Below are 22,326 nucleotides of genomic sequence, written 5' to 3' on the forward strand. Positions count from 1 at the left end.
TGGAACCTGGCACTCACCTGAGTTTGCCAAGTGCTGACATTAGCCATAAGTGAAAAGCATTTACTTTTCAAACTAGGCTATAGACTTGATAACTGTGCAGGAAATCATATATTTGCACCCTTCTTTATAAAAATGATGCTGATATAAAACCTATTATGGTTCATATGTTAATGGGATCTGAGCTGAACTTCCTGACAATGCCCACTACATAGTGTACAGAGCTATGGTGTTTTGACTCTGTGCACTGTCTACAGCCGTCCTCCGCAAGAGACATCTCGCCGGTGTCGGTAGTGTCAGGTGTCGGACCCTCACCAATTGGATAAATAATTGAGAAATATTCCCTTTTACAGACCTGAGAGAGGTTACAATACACACAGCCTGCAAATCGAGTGCAAACATAAAACAAAGTCAGGAAGTGGGTGGTGATGCTTCTTCAAACCCAATGATTGGCACATTAAGGACATTTTAGGGCTTGCAGCAGCTCCCATAACAACAAGTTACAACTGGCTTATCTTTGATAAAGCACCATTCAGCCGCCCTAAAATTACATATATGCAATGAAAACCTTTAAAAAAAAAACAATCAACATTTTCTCTATAATCCCATAATTGTCTTATTCTCAGGTCTCTATCTGTCTTTTTGGACACAAGCATCTGTTATGTGGAGATGTTGAGTAACTTTTGCTGTAGCTAGGCAAGTAATTAAACTGAACGATGTCCAAACCTCAAGTTTGTGTCATTTCCAAATATCTAGAGTTTGGTTTCTAAGTGAGTCTGACAGAGTGGCAATATGCCTGATATGTAGTACATGGACAAAACGCTGAGCTGTGAAGACCGGCTAGAATTGTGCAATGTGCGGCCTCTGCCAGGGACTGTTCTCTGGAATAACATACCCTCCGATCCATGTAATGTTAAATACCTAGATACAATGTTTATGGAAAAGTGGCCCTTGGCTCTACAGACACTTTATCCTCAATGCAGATTAAGTCATCTCACAACTCAGGTCTATGGCACGGTTCTGAGGTTTCACAGCTCGGACATTGTCTCTTTTTACAGCTCGCTTCATTATTTACTGGCAAAATGATAGCTCCCGGTAAATCCTCGCAACACCTGATACTTGAGGCACTTATAAGTGTACATGAAGAGTAAAGTACATCAACTTCATAAAATACACCATCTAAGCAATATCAGCAAAACTTACATTTTTTTTTTTGCTGCTTTATTTAATTTTGGTGTTGATAAAATAATATTTAGAAAGTCATTAAATCCAGGTCGATGTCATTCTGCAAATATAGTCACATTTGTACATTCAAAGCAGAGTGGTCCCAATCTCTGTACATAGAAATCATGGATGTTTAATGTTCTCTTGGTCAATTCAAATGTAGTTGTAGTCTTTGGTCCCTATTCGTCAAGACAGACATGCTGGAATTAGATGCTCTTGATCCGTTAAGAGACGCATACTTCTTAATGAATCAAGCGTGTCTGAAAAGTAGTGTATGCTTCCGTGCACTTCGCCACAAATATGACTCCAGTCACGAATTATGACTCCCATTTTGCCCTCGTCCCTCCCTATTTCCATCCATTTTAGCATAGCTAGGCGAAACTAGCGTGAAAATGCCAAAGCCACTAAATTTTTGAGCAACTTCAAGTTGCTCAAAAATGTTGAGGCTTATCATAGTGTTTTATGACAGATTTCTGACAAAAATACTATGATGAATTGGGGCCATGATTTTTAAGGCAAAGGCTAACATTCATGATCCAATTACAGACCCCTATGTCCAGACCAGGTCCCTTTGCCAAAACTCAACAACCTCCTATGCTTATATAAGGCAGTTGAATTCTGGTGAGGAGACCACCAGCAGGTCCGGACATCTCTGAATATGAGAAATCTGAAACTGGACTAGCTCCATTATTAAAAATCAGTCCTATATCATTGGAGGGCTCCTCAAACTGGGTGACTTTCTTACTGTCTGTGATAAGCAGGTATCCATTAAATTACATGAGAAAAATAATGAATCTTTATGGCTTAGGGGTTTTTAACACTTTGGTTTAAAATCTGACAGATTTGTGCCGGGATTTGCAGCAGATTTGCTTCGGTCTTTGCAGCACACAAGAGTTAGTTGCATTGTAATTTAATGGTCCCGCTCTTCGGCTTTTTCATCTGTGATATGCAGCATTCTACCTATTTTCGTGGCAGATTTTTTTCCAGTTACACACATCAGTATCCAGATAAAAATTTTCCGTTGCATGTAAATGAGGTTGAGTAAACCTCATTAAAAATGTTACTTAGGACTCGTTCTGACATCAGTTTTTTTTACGTATTAGTTTTATCTGTGTTTCTCACAGATAAAACTGGCACCTATTATATCTGTGGGGCTGTTCACATGTCCGTGTATTTTTGCGTCCCTAGTGGTCTTCAGCAAAACACAGAGAAATATCCAATTTTGATCAGAGTCACAGAAGAAACTCACCAATGTAAGTCTATGGGTCCGTGAAAAAATCGGACAGCACTCAGATGCCATCAGATGGTTTTTGCTGTCTGATAGGAGAATCTTGAGAAACTTTCATTAGGTTTTTTTTGCATTTGAGAAAAACTGATGAAGCACTAATGATAAAAACTGACACACTGATCAAACACTGATGAAAATCTGATCAAAAATCCTGATTAAAATAGGTCAGTTTTTTGCCTTTGAGAAAAATCCCTGATGCCTGAAGGAGCCCTTACTGACTTCCTAAAAGGCAAATTCAAGGTTTTCTAATTTGTTTGTCCAGTTTTTTTTTTATAATGAATCTATTTCTACTCTATAAATTTGATCCAGTATATCTTGAAATTAAATGATACTTTGAAAATTGTATACAGCCAGAAATCAACTATTTCAAGCTAATGACATCATAAATCCCTGGCCATATATTTGTTACTTTTTTCCAAAACCGTCAGTTTTAATCAATTTTAGGTTTTGTACCCCTTTTTGTAGGTCTCCAATTCATTTTACGTTCTTATTAGAAATACCCAAGCAATAATTTACAACATTAAATCATATCCATTATATATAATGTACTTTTTCAGCCACATAAAGGGAATATATAGGCACTCACCAGTGTACTGGCATCAGTCCAGCGGAAATCATGTTCGAACATTTTATCATTTAGACCAATCCACTGGTAGTCATGACCCAAACCTTAGAGAGATAGGATGAGAATGGAAATATATATATCAAAAAGGTTGGAAAGGACTGGAACCAACAGCGACCTCGCTTCCACATCGGTACTTACGGTTCACAAAGTTCTGCTCCTCCTGTGATAGGATGCTGGTCAGATGGCCTCCCTGGACACGACATTCTCTCTCTGCTGCATCCCAAGTGCGCCGGTGAGCAAAGTATTTGTAGCAATGGCCCTGGAATTTATGCCATCCATAGTCACAGACTTCTGAGTCTAAAGAGGATGAAGAAGAAGTTACAGAGATCCTGCTCGGTAATACCATTTTATTATACTGTAACCAGCTTTCTCTATAAAATACCACAAGTCTTGGTAAGGTGCCCAGATATTACAGTACACAGTATGACTTGAAGCTCATCGACCCCAATGCAAATCTCCAACAGGAGGTCTCACAACTATTATGGGTCTTTATTTATATTGGTCTTCTCATATGGGTCATAGGGTCCTTTTGGGCCCCACCCGCCTCCAGGGCCCCGGAGGCAACAGTAAACCCTGCACCCACTATAGTTATGCCCCAACAGTACATGGGTCATTGAAAGTACTGGCCTCTTTATAAAAGATAAAGGGATGTTTTGGTGCCTTTTAGGATAGATGCACAGAAGTGCGCATAGTTTACAGTTAATCAACCTAAAATCTGCAAAAGAAATCTGCACTAAATTGTGCAGATTTTGGTGCAGAATTCCATTCAGAATATGAAAAGAAAAAAAAATTCAATAATTTTAATCTCTGTACCTGCAAATTTTGCTGCAAATTCGCAGATAATCAGCAGCAACATTTGCAATAATATATTTTATTGTAGAAGTATTGAAGATTTTTACTTCCCAATTGAAGTCAATGGTGAATATCTGACAATTCAATGAAAAATACGTGACAGAAATTGAGATTGCTAAGGATTTTAAAATCTGCAACACGGGTCAGTTTCCATGCAGGAAAATTCTGCAGCAAAGGGATGAGATTTTTAATCTGCTGCTGATTTTGATTGCACAAATAAGCAGGTTGAATTCACAGTTTTTCCATCCTGTGTGGACTTCCCTTATAATCTAGGGCACAGGTGTGACATAGGACAGAGGGATCTTTTGGTCTTTTTTACGATCCATGGCGCAGAAGGAATTGCAACCTCTGAACCTCATATAGTTTAGACCCCTAAATATATGCATAAATACAGTATATATATAGTAGAATTGGTGGTGTAAGTATACAGGGTGCAGAGACTGCATCGCATCTTCAGTCTTGACTCTAACATTAACCAAAAGATCCCGTTGTCATAAGGGACTAGTACTATAAATGACCCTTGGTAACTGGGGAGTGGGTCTGCTATACGTTTTGCACTGGGGCTTTAAAGAGCACCCATAATTGGAATTGTTCTTTGTATTCTCAATTAATGGGGAAATCTGTATTCACTGAAGACAAATTTTACCCATTTCTGGGAGATGACAGTTGGTGCTCATGAAGTTTTATGGAGAACTGTAGCTAAATGCAGAATGTCTGTGTCCGCCTCTAGTTCCTCCCTCCATAGAATTGGAAAAGCAACAACTTTTCTTATCAGATTTCTCTGATAAGATATATTATAAAGTTTCATAATTTTATGGGTACTTCTGTTTTATGAAAGAAAAATTAAAATGTCGGTTCAACTTTAAGTGTATGTATAGGGTTTAGTGAACAAGTATCCTAGTTCGAGCTTTAATGCAGATACACAAATCCTGCATAACATAATAAGCATTCTGTTACAAGTGCCTTCTAATTATGGAACCTGATATCAGATGACTTGTCTAATACTTGTTACAAATATTGTGTCACATCTGGCTTGTCAAAAGGCTTGAGAGCGCTGTCTGGAACTAGTCGATTAGCGTTAGCTTCAGAAATATGAAAAGTATTATATTCCCTGCACCTGTGTTCTTTCTTTATGTAAAGATAAGTAATGGCTTAAATAGTACAATTATGCAACTATAGCACTAAAACTCGCCAGCGCAGCTCCATCTGCTACGGGAGGACTTTGAGCTGAAACTAGATGAGAAATTCTGCACACTTGGCAAATTATACAGAACGCAGTCTACGTAATTGAAAAATGCAGAACAGCAAAATAATTTCATTTTTGGATATTTATGTCCTGAATTTTTGTAAAAAAAAAAAAAAGATTCATAGCTATATGATCATAGAAAGTTAAATACCTGTTATTTAGGACCTGCTTAGTTTTCAGCATGAGATCATTCTAGGTGTGAGCACAGTTTAGAGACGTAAAACACTTATTGTTTTATGGGAAATGCAGAAATTTGACCAAACTACAAGTAGTAAAAGTTAATCTAAGTATTAACCCACACCCTTCCTGTGGTACAACGTGGTACATGATCAATCTACTTGGCAGTTCCCTCATTCCAATGAATTCAGGACTGACGCGGCAAAATGTAGTCTACTGCCAGACAAGAGTGTCTACATCACTAATACAGCTTTATTTTGTCTGGCAGAATGGAAATTTGGCTGAAGATACCTTGCTCCATTTCCAAACCACTGCAGAGCCCTCAAGTAGAGGAAAAATTAAATCCAGAGACGAGGAACCAAAATTCTGTTACTGAGTGATAAAATAGGAAATGTCTAACCATCTACAGAAGTGGCCATGATGGTTGGTTTTATTCCTATATGATGGGTTAGTAAAGTAAAAGGATAGTCACATTTCTATCTCTGGTAATCCACTAGTCTGTGCATTATACAAATGCTCATTACTTTTACCAAGGAAATCTGCTTAAAGTGAATCTGTCAGCAGGATTTCCAGCCCAAACTATTTATAAGTGCATGTAGATCTTTCAAAGACAAGTCCAGCAATACCTGTACATGGCCAGTCCGTTCCTCCGTTACTGAGAAATCAGTGTTTGATTTGATATGCAAATGAGGCTGAAGAACTATTTGTATATCTGAAACCTCTGCCACTCCAGCTCTATTATCCACCCAGTGCCTTCTCCCCATGATTGACTGATAGCTCCATTGCTTGAAGTCACAAAGCTTAGAGACTGTCAATCAAGAAGGAGGAGGTGGTGCTGGGTGGGTAATGGAGCTGGAGTGGCAGAGGTTTCAGATCTACCATAGTCTTTCAGCCTCATTTGCATATTAGTTCAAACACTGATTTCTCAGTAATGGGGGAATGGACTGGCCATTTAAACATATTGCTGGACTTGTGTTTGAAAGAGCTAAATGTGCATATACATAACTTTGTGTGTGAAATCCTACTGATAGATTCCCTTTAATGTAAAGTCAATATGGACAGCGTGCTCGTTTAACCCTTTCGTCAGCCGCAACACATTTGACGATTCCCTGCGGAAGTTGATGTCATTATATAAGTGAATAAAATAAATGTACATTTTTTTGTCATATTGAACGTCTTGTGTCTCAGGGGTTTGTTCAAGTTTAGTTTACTATGGAATACTTGAGACTGTCTAGTGAACTAATTATATAGAACAAGATATTTTTTATGTGACTACATAGCAATGGACAAAGCCGTAAGCTAATAACCATCATGTCCAAAACTGCCTTTGCCAACTTGCAAAACAATGGCACAAAGAAGGAAGGTTGTCACCTGAAACAACAGCTATTTGTATGGCTGAAATCCCCAACAAGAAGAATATTATGACCTTCAGACCTTACTGTAGCTTCTTACTGCCCAGGTCAAACTTCAGAGACAGAAATATTTAATTACTTGTTATGGAGCTTGAGCAGATTTGGACCCTTAGGCGATTTGCGTCGCTGGTGATATTAAAGAATAAGATGTGTTTTCTATTTTATTCGTCGCTATTAGAACATTTCAACATCTGCTGTTCTTATGTGACCGGTCCACCGCACTGCAGCTTCAAACAAAGTAAAGCCCGAGTCCGCTTCCTTAATCAAGTCTAATTATCCATTAAGTGAAACGTTTTAAATGGAATAAAGATGTTGGTTCTCTTTCCAGTGAGGAACTGTCACTCTCAGCCCATATGGTGACACTGGAATATTGGATTGCACTTCGTATTGCGAAAGTGACATGTTACAGACTGTAATAATGTTATTATCTTACAGTGTATTAGGAAATGATCTATGGCAAAATAATGGGTTAAGTGTCCTGGGAGGATTGTAGTTGTCCAAATGTCACTGATAAAGCGGATGTTCTTGGAAACTAACACCAAGTACAAATGTCTCTAATATAACTTTATATGTTGTAACCAAACCTTTCATATATTGATAAACCCTTCTAATTTTTTTACTGCAGATATAAGGAACCAGTAGTGAAGCAGATGTGGCTCATGTAGCTCCCACTAGAGGCATCAGGGGAACATTTCCCGGTTGTTGACACTTGTATAACATTTCATGATTTCTGATATGAAATAATTGCCAACCATTTTATCATTTTACCTTGCTCACAAAGCGCTCCACTGTAGCTGGGAAGACAGAGACACATGAATGAATTAACGCCATCAATACAAGCAGCTCCATTCCGGCAGGGGTTCGACTGGCATTCATCAATGTCTGCGGAAAGTAAGCTGAGTCAGGAAAGAGTATACAGAAGGACCAGCTCGATTTATGGGGACTGGAAGGTAGTCTCCATAATATATCTTCACGATGAACATATCAGGTAGAGTGACATCTTATAAGCAATTTCTTTATAAAAATATGAACATCATAACACTTTTGGTATTTGGCATCACCAGTTACTAGTAATGGCTACTAGGATACCCACAGATCGTGTAGACTCAATAAGAATTTTTATAAGAATTTTCCCTTCATCTCTGAAATAGGAGGAGGCAGAAAGAGAGATGAGACAAGTGATCACATTTAGTAACCCAAAGGCCTACCAAAAGGTGAGGGATTATTGGTTTATCACTAAGGTCTCTGATTCATAAAGGCAAATTTAGCTAGAATTCTGGCTTAAATTGCTCTGAAAAGTTGTGCAATTTATGCACAACTTGAAGTTACGTATACATTTTTAGACTCTTCTTAAGTTTTTCCCAGCTCCACCAAAATGGGTGAAGTTGGGGCATATCGGAAGTGTGACGCCCCAATTCATCTAATTCATAAGGAGCTGTGACGCTCCTAATGCCACAAATCTTACTCCAGTAAGTGACTGGAGTAAGATTTGTGGTGTGGTGCACGGAGGCGCATAGCACTCGTCAGATGTGCCAGATTCATTAAGAGACGTGCAGCTTTTAATGAATCAGGAGCATCTGACTCTAACCCCCCGTCTTGTGCTATTTGGGTGACCTCACCTATAAGCATTTTAGTGGGAGGAAGAAATCTTTTGTCATCAGGGATAATTAGGGGTTCTTTAGTCCCATCAGTGGTAATTAGTCTGAGTGTCTAGCATCCATTTATATAGAACATGAGCACATAAGGTAAAATAAATTGAGAATCAATCTATATAAAAAAGATCCTTGTGGGAAGTGATTGACTCCAAAATAATTTCCAAATCAAGTTGTCTTCTGGAGACATGATTGTGTCCCCATCATCCTTAAGAGCCGCATCATCATGAATATACGGGAGGTTTTCAAGCGTGCCTTTTACTAGCCTACCCAGCAATGTAATTAGTTGTTCACCCTAAAGCTCCTGTTTCCCTTTATGATTCTGCCAATGTCTTACTAAACAGCTTTACTTGAATGTCTATATCCCTTACATACCGATTTCACAAAGCTCTCCGCTGAATCCAGGCATACATGTGCAGACATATGAGGAAGCTCCACGAGCATAGCATGTTCCTCCTTGCTGACAAGGATTTACCTTGCAAGGATCTTGGGCTGCAATGAGGCAATATCAGGATCGTTAGTGTAATACATTATGGAGTAAAACTTTTACAAGTTTATCAATGTTGATAATATCAAATATACTGTGTATAACTATTGTTTCACGTTAACCATTGGTGACCATAAACAGCAGTTATGTTTTTCTTTCATTATGTATGGATACGTCACTCATTCCCAACTTTACCATTTGGACTATGAAGATAATTCTGAAGAAACTTAAAAATGCAGTTGTTGGATTAATTATGCATAGATATAAATACATAAAAGAGCACATATGGATGAAGACCAGTGAGAAACATTGCCAGTAAAGCTATGCAAGCAATGACAATGACAGCACTGACATTATTAGACCATCCTCGTACAAAAGGTAACGATTAATGATGGATACTGTACACACACATACACACACATATATATATATATATATATATATATATATATATATATATAAATGCATAAACACATAATGTTATAGAGCAATCACCCATGAAGGGACAATTCTGGATACTAAAACTACACTCCAAATCTGTACTTAAATGGATAAAAAAAAGAATAAAATAAAATACTAATGTCTTACTTGTTATGCGAAGTTCAGTTTCGTCAACATTATTACTAGTGGAGATCTGGATATCAATATCTGGTAGTTGTGTCACTCTATCAAAAGGAGTACCTTCTGTTTCCACTATTTCAACCTCTTCAGTTTGTCCAACAAGTTGTGGTGTTGGATCCTTGGTATCTGGGTCAGCTGGTACTACCTCAATACTTTCTGTAGATGCAATATACAATGAAGGACTAGGCACAGAACTTTCCTTGGGATCTATTTCAATATCTGGTTCATCAGTAGGTTCAGAAATATCAGACTTAATGGACACAATTTCCTCTCCCACAACATACAAAGGACTCGAGTATTCTGCTTGAATTTGCTCGGTAACATCAGAAAGTTCTGGTGGGCTTTCTGTTACATCAATTGGATCAATGCCTATTGGTTTGAAAGTAGCAGTAATATCAGCGCTAGCTTCTTGTCCTGAGACATCATGGTCAGTTCCAGAACCAGAGGAAGGTAAAGTACTCGGAATAATTTTTCCGGTGTACTCTGATGCACCATTCACAAGAATGACAGTGACAGGAGCTTTTGGCTCTTCGGTGACTGACACAATACTTTCCAGCTCAGATAGATCAATACTTGATGTCACAATTTCACCTGTACTGTCTGTTACAATGACCTGAGGTTGCCTAGAGGTTTCAATCACAAAATCAGTATCTTTTGTTGAAGGTTCAGGGCTAAATAATTCATCTTTAAATATTTCAGCGGTGGCTTTAGGACTAGCAGAAGATGCAAATTGAATGTCTGGCTGATCTGTGACAACTTTCTCCTCACGTGTTACATCCTGAACATCAGTGGAACTCAATGAAATTCCTGATGTAGACTGTGCTTTGTCTTCTTTGACAGTAATTGTAGATGTGGAGTATAGCTCATCTGTTAAGCCTTCAAATTTTTTACTAAAGTCCTCAACAGAAAGAATCCTTGGGGTAGGTTGAACCTTGTCTTGCTTAGCTTCCTCACTAATTGTTGATGTGAGATATTGCTCTGTTCCTTTTGTTTTGTGGACTACTTCAGGCTTATGTATATCGGATTCAGATATGGTATCTGTTTTAGGAGATTCACTTGTCACATCATCCAAATCTTTGCTAACAATTATTAGTACAGTGGATGTAGTAGATGTTTTATCTGAAACAGTTTCTTGAATTTCTGTACTTGGTAAACTGGTTGATTCAACAACATCTTTTTGAGTGGGTACAGGGAATGTAGAAGCAAATACACTTGGTTTAATTGGTTGGTGGGTTGCATCTGTAACTTTAGAAGGTAGTTCTGAGCCAGATCCTTCTGTTGAGCCCTCAAATAAATCAATAAGAGGAACAGTGAATGTTTTCTTGATGTCAGAACTAACTGTTTCAGCTGTTGTAAACTGAATAACACTACTTTCCTTTATTGGCAATTGTGTTGACTGTTGCTGGACATCATCTTTACTTGTAACACTTTTGGATTCCATGACAGAGATGCCACCTTCTGTCACCTCCCTAAATGTGGAATGTTCAGAAGCTGTTTGTGTATGAACCTCAGTTGGTTGTGCAGTTGAAAGGTCTGTTAGATTATATGGTTGTGGTGTCTCTGGAGATATTGTAGTAGAGTCAGCAACTGGTTTAGTTGAACTTAGAGTAGTACCTTTAACAACAATGTTAGGTTCCTCAGTGAATGCATCATCTCCAGAGCTTTGCTCTTCTTGTATGTGAACCTCAGTTTGTTGAGAAGTTGAAATATGAATTTGCTGATCTGGTTGTTGTGCCGCTGGAGATATGGTAGCAGTGTCAGCATCTAGTTTAGCTGAACTTATAGTAGCAACTTTAGGTTCCTCAGTAAATATATCATCCCCAGAACTTTGCTCAGTAAATGGCCCTGTAGTCTGCTGTGGCTCAGTTGTGGATTGCACACAATTATCTGTAGATTTATCTACAGTTTCTGTTGCAGAAATAATATGATCATCTGTTTCTTGAGCACCAATCTTATCAGTAATATCTTTAAGTTGTGATGATGTAATACTATCTGTGGACTGTGTAGTTGACAATGAATCCAGTGTTCTTTTTTCTGCACTTTCTTGATACTGTTCATCAGTCAACCGCACAGAATCAGATGTGATACTTTCGTGTTCATCTTCTTTTCCAGGTGAAGGGGATTTCAAATCAATGTCGAGTTTGGTTACAGGTGTAGTTTGAATATCATAAAATGTTTCTCCAGAGCCCTCAACATCAGATTTTTCTGTGGAAACTTTCTCTTCAACTATAGTGACTGCTGGTGAAGGAAGTTCCTCTGTAAATTGTGTACTAGATTTCTCATCCAAAATAAACTCAGATGGAATGGGTGTAGAACTGACTACTTCACTTATGGAGTCATTAGGTTGCGATAGACTCCATGTGCTACTAATAGTACTTTCTTCTATTACTTCTGAGCCAGGTGATTTACCAGTACCAATCATGAACTCCTTTTCATCTTCAACACTTATAGGAGATGTGGTTGCCACCTTGGTTTGCAAAACTTCTTCTGTAGATGACTTTGTTTCATCTATTAATAAATGAGATGTGCTTGGGCTAAGACTAATCAGTGATGCTTGCCCTTCTGTTTTGGGGGTTAAATCTTGCAAATCACTGACAAATTCAGTCTTTGGTGAAGGCAAAGTTGTTGCACTAATGTGTTCTTCTGTAATTGATGTTACAATAGAAGAATCTGAGTGTGTTTCTAATTCAACACCTGAACCTTCAAATGTCACTGGTGAGTCTGTTACTTCTAGTTTCTTTGGTATATAATCTGACGTTTCAAGACCTTCATCAATGTAAACCTTGGTAGCTTCAGCAGTAATGTGAGGTTCTAAAGTGTGGTCAGGTTGTAATGTTTCAGATTTTTCAGAAGTTAGCTGAATTATTTCTATAGTTTCAGGACTAGCTGCATAAATTACTGTAGATGGTACTTCAGACACGATGGATGATGTTGGTACAGAACTTGAAATCTTTTCTAGATCACCAGAGCCTGATTCATCAAATTCGGTACTGATGACTTTCTGAAGTGTTGAGACAGTGCTATGCTCCAGTATGACTCCAGGATGATCAGTGACTACGCTACTCGCTTTAATCTCTACTTCTGATGACTCTGTTTCTAATGTTTTCACATGTTCTGTAATAAGGGAATCAGGAAGCTGTGGCTGATGTGTCTGTGTTATTTCACCAATAGGAGCAGTTGTACTAAACACATCATCTTCGACTCCAGAACCAGAGTCAATAAATGACGACAATGTGCTCATCTCTTTCTTTAACTGGAGGGATTTCGTATAAGTTTGTAAATCTTCCTCGTCTGTAATTGAGAAAACTATTTCAGGTTTACTGGAAGATGAAGTTGCAAAAATCTCATGTGAGTCTCCAGAGCCCAGATCAGTAATTGGTAAGCTAGCAGTTACTATGTCTTTTAGAGTTGCATGACTAGTTTGTGTTTTTAAACTTATTATGGATTCCTCAGTTGGCACAGCAATGGCACCTTTACTGAGTTTTTCTGATGTTACAGTACTTGAGGAAGTAATTGAAGATGTAAACTGTACATCTTCATCTCCCCCTGAACCATATTCAGAGGTGGCTATTAGCTGAGAAGTAACCTCTGTCATCACCTTTAGAGGACTGATGGAGGACACAGGTGTAAACTTGGACTCTAAGCTTTCATGTGTAGATATTTTAGGTTCTTCTGTGCTTAACTGAATTGATATTGGTGTCCCAGTTGAAGTTTCCGGTTTAAATTCAGTTTTTGATTCTTCTGCACCCTTTGATAATTCTATGGTTGGTACAACTGTAGTAATATCTTCCAGTTCGGATTCTGTTTTGAATTCAGATCTTGTTATAAATGAAACTGTAGACAACTTCTCTTCATCACCTGAGCCTTCCTCTGTGAATGAAGATGCGGTGCTAGCAACTGAATCCCTAGTATCAATAACATCAGTCGATGATGTGACTTCTATTTTAACTCTATCAGAAGATTCATATTCTGCAGTGGAAGATGATAATGGTAAGCTAGATATTGATTCATGTATCTTTTCTGTCACTGTTTCAGAATGAAGTTCTTTCGGAGTGATTGTTGAAATAATATCTGAAATTGATTCGGTGTGACCAGACCCAAAAAAGTCTTCTGTTGTTTTGGGTGATGATATTTTTTTGGGTTCCTCTACAGATGCTGTTGAATACAGGTGGGAAGCTTCAATTTCACTTTGGGTATGTTCAGAAGGCTTAGTAGTTAAAAAGACCTCCTCTCCTGAGCCTTCAATTGTAAAAGGGAATACGGTGCTGAATTTTTCTGACACTGAATCTTTTATGATCTTTTGTACAGACGACACTATGTGATCACCTGTAGTTAGTTTTACTCTTGGTGTACTAAATACTATGGAGTCATCCACACTCGTTGAAGTTAATTCAATATCACCTGATCCAAATACTTCATATGTACCATCCTTTACAGTTGGCACTGGTGAAATATGCTCCTCATAAAATGGGACCTGGGTAGAAACTGGTTCTTGTGCCGTCTCAGTCTCTTTATCAACCAGTTCAGACTTCTCTGTAGCTTGTTCACCAGGAAATTCAGATTTGATGTCTGTTGGAGTGATTGTAGTAAATATATCATCACCTTTTTCTCCAGAGGCTTCAGTATCAAAAAGTTGCTGTGCACTTGTAGGTTTTTGAGGTTGTGAATCTACAGTCTGATTAGATATTGTAATAGAAGAATCTGTAACGGTATCTGTTAGTGTCACCGTATCCCCAGGTATTTCTGGTTTTGGTATATCGCTACTTTCAGTAAATGACAATGATACATTTTGATCCTCTTCTGTAGACTTCAATTTTGCTGCAGATGACTCTGTGGAATCAGTACCAATTTTTTCTGTTTTCACTTCAGGTGTTGTACCTAATACAAGACCAGCATCAACTGAGCTCTCCACTGGTATGATGGTGTCTACAAAAGGAGATACTGTTACTATGTCACTAGTTTCCGTAGTACGTACATCTAAAGTAGATAGTTCTTTGGTGGTAAAAACTGCAGCTGACCCCTCTGTGTCATCAATAAATTGGAATGTTTCTTGTTCTTTAGTTGGAATGCTGTCTTCTTCAACTCTTTCAATAACTACACTACTAGTTTCTGTAATTTCTTGAGAAGATGATGCCGTGGTCTGAGAAGGTGGTTCTGTAGACACAATAATCTTTGCTTCCTGTGTTGTTTTTTCTTCACTGTCTTTAAATACCTGCACTGGAGTTGTCACATTAGTTATGGACTCTATCTCATCACCAGAACCTTCTGGAAAAAGGTATGCAGTTGAATGTTGCACAATTTTCAGTGGACCAGTGGTTGCAACTCCTAGTTCTGCTTGTGAGGCCAGTACAGTTGAAGCATCTTCCGATAGAATAATTTTTGTTGTAGGTAGGATTGATACTGAACCTTGTGTTACAATTTTGGGCAGTTCATAGCTTGGAGATGGCTTAACAGATATTTCTGCTGTACTGTCAGAAATTATAATGGTTGGTTTAACACTTGGAAAAACATCAGACTCTGTATCACCAGATGATTCTATTGGGAATATGGATAATTGTGTAGAACTGGGTTGAAATAGTGTTTTGGACTCTTGTGATGTTAAATTCTGATCTTCTAAAATGGGCTGAGTAATGGGTAGGTCTTTAATTTTAACTTCAGTATCACCACTTGCTTCAGGGTCTTGTGATTCAATAGAAGTAAGTTCTGGTGTGTCTGTCTGACGGACACTTTGCTCAGTAACCTCACTCAGCGGAGTAACTGATGCAATTAAGGAGGGTGTGACACTTTCAATCTGGTCTCCTTTAGCCTCCTCTGTTTTTGATAGTTTTGGTTCTGGTGTAATTTCTTGCTTTCCATTAATAAATTTTAAGGATGGCGATGTAGCAGCTGCAGTCAAATTGTCACAGTCAGTCTCTTCCTCGGAACTTGAAATTGGTGGTAAAATCTCTATGAAAGGATATTGAATGGAGTCATCATCAGTAATGTTATGGGTTGAAATACCCAATTTATGAAGAAGATGGTCCACTGGTCCTGTTGAAAAACAAATAATGATTTTAGCTTGTGGATGGGGCAGTATTATTGCCAATGAACTGTAAATATAGTTAATGAAGTTAAGAAACATGATATTTACTATGAATGAACATGATAGACGAGGACAACGTAGCAAAGCAGACAACATTGTAAAACAATGGGGTGAGGCGTCTGCAACATCATTGGTTCATAATTTACATCGAAATTAGTAACACAGGAACAAATTTATAGTTTTACTCCTTTTTTAACTTTAAATTGCATATTTCTTCATACTAGTAATAACCATAACCATATTGTAAGAAATATTAAGTGTATGCAACAGAGTAACAGAGTTTTACAAACCAATAGCATTGAGTCTGTTACTTGGTATATGATCATGAAACCAAGAATGGAGCTAGCAAAAACAACATATTATGAAACTGAAAAAAGTTTTTCTGGGCTGAAATATTAATGATCTATCCTTAGAATAGGTCATGACTAATGAAGATCTGATCTGGGTATCGAACTCTTGTCACCCTCAAAAGTCAGCTGATTGAAGGAGCCATGCGCACCGTGGACTCTTCTCATGCTCAGCTCTGTACATATAATGGCTATGCCTGGTATTGACCTGAAGAGGGCAAGCTCCAGAGAGCTGCAGTACCAGTCATAGCCATTAGACAATTTACAGAGATATACATGGTAAACAATGAAGATGGTGCAGGCTTGCATTCTCTTCAGTCAGCATATCTATGGGGGACTCCTAAGAATGGGTCATCATAAGAAAAGACTATCAATACAAAAGTCCAAGAATGTTGCATTAAGGCTTATGCACATGGCCTCAATGTGGATCGGTGTTGCACCAATCAATAAAGAGACCCAAAAAATCAAGGCACCCCAAATGTGCCCTAGTGTGCCACTGATTCTTAAAGACTCCATGGGTAAAACAACAATGATAACATATTCCATCATAAAAAGTCATGTTATAGAGGTAATGTTCCCTAAAAGCAATGTTGTCTTTATGTAATTGGAGTTACTTTGAGGCATAAGGCACATTCTGGTAAGGTCATAAATGATAGATGTGCAAGCTTCAGTCTATGTAGCTTTGCATAATATGCAGAATGATACACTTAAAGGGAAACTGTCATTCGCTGCAGTGTTTCAGAGAAAACATAGTTTACAGATCGGGCCGAGACCATTGATAAAACTAATCTGGCACTGCCTCCGGCCTGCTTCTCCCCGCACCACTCTAGTTGACTGACAGTTCTTTCACATGTGTGTAGATCTGAGAGACCTGTCAATTATCTGGACCGATGCAGGGTAAAGATGGCCGGGGATGACGCGCAACTAATTTATTCTATCACTACACACCTCTTCTATCCCTATGGTGAAGCATTTCAGAGAAAGACAAACCTGGCTGCAATTATACAGCCAGGATATCAGTCATGCTATTGTAAATAGATGGACAAGTGAGAAAATTCTCACACCTAATACCTAACTGAGTGTCTGCAAGCAAAAACCGCCAACTGCTTGTCAAAGATGATAGGAAAAAAGAAAGCAGAGAGAATTACATTTGTAGGAACTAAAGAGTGAAGTGCCTGTTGCCTGGGGGAAGTGATTGGAGAAGACACCAGGTCAGGTGGTAGCTGTGGTGCAGTTAGTAACTATAAAAGGCCCAGGAGGGTAGTGAAAGGGAGGAAACGGCACCTGAACCTTTAACAGGATGAACACGTGGTGCAGCGAGTTTGGCTTATAGCCTCCATTATGAGTGACCAGACCCGAGAAAAGAATCGAGTGACCAGACCCGAGTAAAGAATCAAGTGACCAGACCCGAGTAAAGAATTGAGTGACCAGGCCCGAGTAAAGAATCAAGTGACCAGACCTTAGTAAAGGATCAAGATATCAGACCTTAGTAAAGAATCGAGTGACCGGACCCGAATAAAGAATTGAGTGACCAGACCAGAGTAAAGGACACCCTCTCCTATTTGGTTTCTCCTTCCTTTAACTCTCCTGTTTCCTTCTCTGTTGTTCGGTGTGTGTATTTTGCATGATTGTTATTTTCATTTATTCCTGTCCGTCTTCTCTTGTTTGTCTGGTTAGTTCATTCCTATACACTTCAGCTTACACCCTCCCTGGGGGGACAGATTAGGGTTAATTTTGCAGTTTAGTAAGGCATGTGAATCTGGTGTCTCCACCTTCAGGAATAATCCGGGGGACATTGATCGTTCAGGGTGCTGTGCAAGTAGAGAAAAGGATCCAGCTTCAGCAATACAAAATCATAAAGTTTTTATTAGATCCATTAAAACGTGAGGCAATCGTAGAGACCTGACGTTAGAATGTAGTTGAGGTAAGGAAGGTGCAGATAGAGAAATAACTGAACACCTGGCGTGTTCTTAAACTCAGTCTGATAGTTTTTTCTCCTCATACCAGTTTGGCATAAGAAATGAATTGCAGCATATTGCGAGTTGCTGTGCAAATTGGATCGCACTCCCCCATTCAAGTCTATGGGTGCGTGGAAATCATCAGACTGTACTTGGATGTCTCCAGTTTTATTTTCCAATTTCTCCTCACCTGTGATACGATTCTGTCACCCCAGAGACACCAGAGAATCTGCCATATACAGCATATCAATTTATAAATACCATGAAAATACCATGAAAATATTTTCAATAGTGATATTTAACAAGCGCTTTTGGATATTGTATAGTAATAGCCATTGTTCATTTAAGGTGCTGCCACGGTGCAATAATGGCAAAAAAAAGGCAGCGATAAACAGCCAATTTAGGCCACATCTTAGTATTTGTACCTATACCCTTTGAGAATTATTCTAACCTATTCACAATCAATAAAATGTTTTAACCCTTACACCACACATAAGCCCTAACCCACATAAACTGAGTATGATTTTCAGTCTTGAAATCATCACTAAATCTGAATCTTATAATAAATAAGACGGAAGAAATGTCTAAAGTTAACACACAAAGTGGGTGGGCAGTCTTTGTATTATTTCCCAACTATTTGGCTTATACACAGAGTGTCCCTATAAAAAACTGTAACCCTTAGTCACTTCTTGCATAATGTTTTTCTATTACGCCCTTGCCACAAAAATTGGTTTAAATAGATTATTGGCTTGGAAAAAAAACAGATACCTGTGTCTGCACATGTAACACATATGGACATCTGTTTTCCATAGGGCTTTATTACCTTGGGAAGCACCTTATTTAATAGATGTGTATATAGCTAGGACAGACTAGCACCATCTTATCAAGTGGGATTTTGCATTCAGAGGATCACATTACTAATTATTAGGTGTATTCTCTTGTGCCCCTTCAGAAGGTAAATTATCAAGTAAGTACTAGTTAAAATTTTTGAAGTAAAAAAAAAAAAAGAGTAATTGATCACAAAGTTCCAAGGCCCATTAATAAACAGCATTTTCCTCATTTTTAGTATTTTTATATCTAAAATCAGTTTAGATTATTTCAACTAATGGGGTCCCATGGTTCAGAGTACTGTTGTCAATGTTGATGATGGACATAATAGTAAAGCCATGAAACCCTTGTGTTACTTGAAACATGGTTATAGGCAAAGTCAGAAGCAGCGTTATCACTATTTTACTAGGTGTATGATAATTAAAAGGGTTCTTTAGGGTACATTTTACTGGGCTTTCACAAGGTAAAGCGGTAGGGGCAGAGACCCTGATTCCAGTGATATATAATTTACTGGGCTGCTTGGAGTAGATTTTTTAAAATCACTGTTTTATCAGCAGGAGTTTATTACTAGAGGACTAGTAAATCTACAGGCAGGTAGTCCTCCATATTCATGAGCTCTGTATGACCCCACCCCAATCACTGATTGACAGTGTCTGGCAGTGTCTGTGCACACTGTATATGGACAGACAGCTGCCAATCGGGTCCTCTTTAACATTATTATCCTGCCTTACTTATCAGTATGTGTTTATTTAAGCTAAATGTTTTCATTTTTTGTACAGAATATTTTTTTTTTCATACCAATGGCTTCTTTTTTTCTGATATAGAGCAGCAATGGCCCTGTAGCAGGGGTGGACATACCATTGGTACAACCTATGCAGCTGAGTAGGGGCCACAGACTTAAAGGGTCCAAATTCCACCTCCAAAGAAGGTGGAATTGGGCATATGATGATTTATTAGACTAAAAAGAGCCCATATATTATTCTTGCACAGGGATCCTCTTTTGTCTGGTTATGCTCCTGGCCTGCAGTGTCATATTTTAAAAATAACACTCTGACTACCTACAGTCACCACTAGAGGGAGCTTAGATACTGAATGCATACAGATGTAGATTGAATTCAATAATATATGCACTAAGCTTTTAGGATTCCTCTACTGGCAGCTAAAGGTAACCAGGCCAGCATGACAGCTTTTAAAGGGAACCTATCAGAAGATTTATGTTGCCCGAACCTGCATAAATCAGAGACAGCTGCCAAGCCTTCCATCAATGCAACTGTATATGCTTCACTATGAAATGTTGCATTATTTCAGAGAAAACATACTTTGGAGTGGAACCCAGGAATAACATGACTAAGAGGACTAATCATGGAAACTGGTTTCCCACCAGCTTCTTTCTGCCCATCTCTGCTAGGCCAAAGGAGAGCGAAGCAGGAAAAAGCCAGCAGGTACCCACTCCCCGTAACTAGTCATCTCAGTTTCTTTGTTCAAAGTACCAGAATGTTTTCTCTGAAACGTTACAGCATTTCACAGTGAAGCATGGATATTTGTAATGATGGAACCTGACATGTTCCCTTTAAATGTATATCTTGGTAAGGGATTTGCAGCTGCTTCTGAAAAAAGTAGCTCCAACCATTGTATAGAAGCATTAATAAATAAATCAGCACAGACCTTAAAACCACATGATGATAATAAGCGGAAAGTCCATTTAAGTCCTATTTACACTGGCTAATTCCCAAGTAATCACAATAATGATTGTGAATGCAGGAAAAAATTATAGATAAACCATAAAACTGTAATTAATCTTGTGTGATAATGATGCCATTAAAACAAGTGATATAAGTGTAAAGGTTGGGACATTTAGGCTTACAATAGGCTCTGCAAATCATTATTAAGCTTTAAAGGGATTGTCCAGCTCTGGGGACAATTGTATTTTACTTAAATGCATGTATTTCACTCGTTCAGTATTTGGTCAGTATTTTGCATCAGTATTTGTAAGCCAAAACCAGGAGTGGGTAAGAAATACAGAAGTAGTGATGTGTTTCTATTATACTTTTCCTCTTAGGCCATTGCCCCACTATCAGTATTTGGTCAGTATTCGGTCAGTATTTTTTCTCAGGAGTGGGAGTCAAAATCAGGAGTGGGTGATAAATGCAGAATTGGTGACTTGTTTCTATTATACCTTTTCTCTGATTGTTCCGCTCCTGGTTTTGGCTCCCACTCCTGAGAAAAAATACTGACCGAATATTGATAATGGGGTTGTGGCATGATTGTTCCACTCCTGATTTTGGCTTACAAATAATTATGTAAAATAATGACCAAATACTGAACGTGTGAATGTGTGGCTATCAAAGAAGCAGTCTCATTAATATTTTTTTTCATTAAATGAGTGTTTATATTACTATAGTGTGAGTGTAGTAACTCACCTATCGCCGCTATCTCCGGGATCTAGCGCTGTTCTACTCTGCTCCTCAGTGACATCACCGCTCTGTGAAATGTCCGAGTCACACCGCGCTCTGCGTGACCCTGAAATGTCTCTTACATTGTAAGCCTATGGAACGTCAAAACGAGTCTCCATAGACTTACATTGTAAAGCCACGTTCACACGTTCAGTATTTGGTCAGTATTTTACATACGTATTTGTAAGCCAAAACCAGGAGTGGGTGATAAGTACAGAAATGGTGACATCTCTCTATTATACTTTTCCTCTGATTTTTCCCCTTCTGATTTTCACTTACAAATACTGAACATGTGAATGTGGCCTACCGGCTCACGCATAGACCATAGATTTAGAGGATAGACGGAATTGCGGTGAGGTTACTGAGAAGAGGCGCAGAACGGCGCTGGATCTCAGATAAAGCGACGGTAGGTATATTAATACACTACACTACATTACATGGACATACACACACATTTAATGAAAAAAAAATATTAATGACAGTGCTTCTTTAACCCTTTCTGCAGAAAGAAATTGCCTGTGGAACACCGAGGTTACAGAAAGCAACCAGTGCAAAATGTTTTATGAACCCTAATTACAAAAATGCATTTTTATCCAAAATACAGGCTTTTCAGTTAAATTTAATAAAAAAAAATGTCTCCATTAATGGACAACTCCAGTTTAACAGGATGGGTATTTTCTTCTTTTAATTGATTCATGAATGACTTTTTAAACAGTCAATTATTATGTATAAATGGTCTTTTAAAACTTAGTTTTGCTGGTGGGAATGCAAAACATTGGAGAAGAATACCTCAAAGTCTGCGGGACATGATGCAAAACAATATCTAGTATTAAAAAAATAAATGTATGTAATATTTATGAGAAAACATTATGTGACTGTTAAAGCAGCTCTGAAGTTGTAAAACCATAATGGGCCTCTTTTATCAAACCTGTCTATTAGTAGCCTGTCCATAGCAACCAATTAGAGCTCAGCTTTCATTTCTTACACTGCCCATGAAAAATGAAACATAAGCTCTGATTGGTTGTTATAAGCAACAAAGATTATTTTCCTGTTAGTTTATATAAATGAGGCCCAGTG

General features: G+C 38.3%; 1 protein-coding gene across 3 annotated transcripts in view; it reads right to left on the reverse strand.

Moving 5' to 3' along the window:
• Positions 1 to 22,326, reverse strand: part of VCAN (versican) — a 103,726-nt gene that overhangs the window by 26,271 nt on the left and 55,129 nt on the right. For 2 of the 3 annotated variants that reach the window (XM_073679049.1, XM_073679059.1), the window contains exons 8-12: positions 9,549 to 15,611; positions 8,849 to 8,965; positions 7,590 to 7,703; positions 3,273 to 3,431; positions 3,096 to 3,178 (exon numbers count right to left, since the gene is read on the reverse strand). In XM_073679049.1, the coding sequence (XP_073535150.1) occupies positions 3,096 to 3,178; positions 3,273 to 3,431; positions 7,590 to 7,703; positions 8,849 to 8,965; positions 9,549 to 15,611 (6,536 nt within the window). The remainder of the gene's footprint in view (positions 1 to 3,095; positions 3,179 to 3,272; positions 3,432 to 7,589; positions 7,704 to 8,848; positions 8,966 to 9,548; positions 15,612 to 22,326) is intronic. The other variant, XM_073679068.1, reaches the window with a different exon arrangement.

The sequence above is a fragment of the Phyllobates terribilis genome, unplaced genomic scaffold, assembly GCF_046119375.1.
Source record: "Phyllobates terribilis strain yellow unplaced genomic scaffold, ASM4611937v1 Scaffold_1__5_contigs__length_1240528914, whole genome shotgun sequence".
Lineage (NCBI taxonomy): Eukaryota > Metazoa > Chordata > Amphibia > Anura > Dendrobatidae > Phyllobates > Phyllobates terribilis.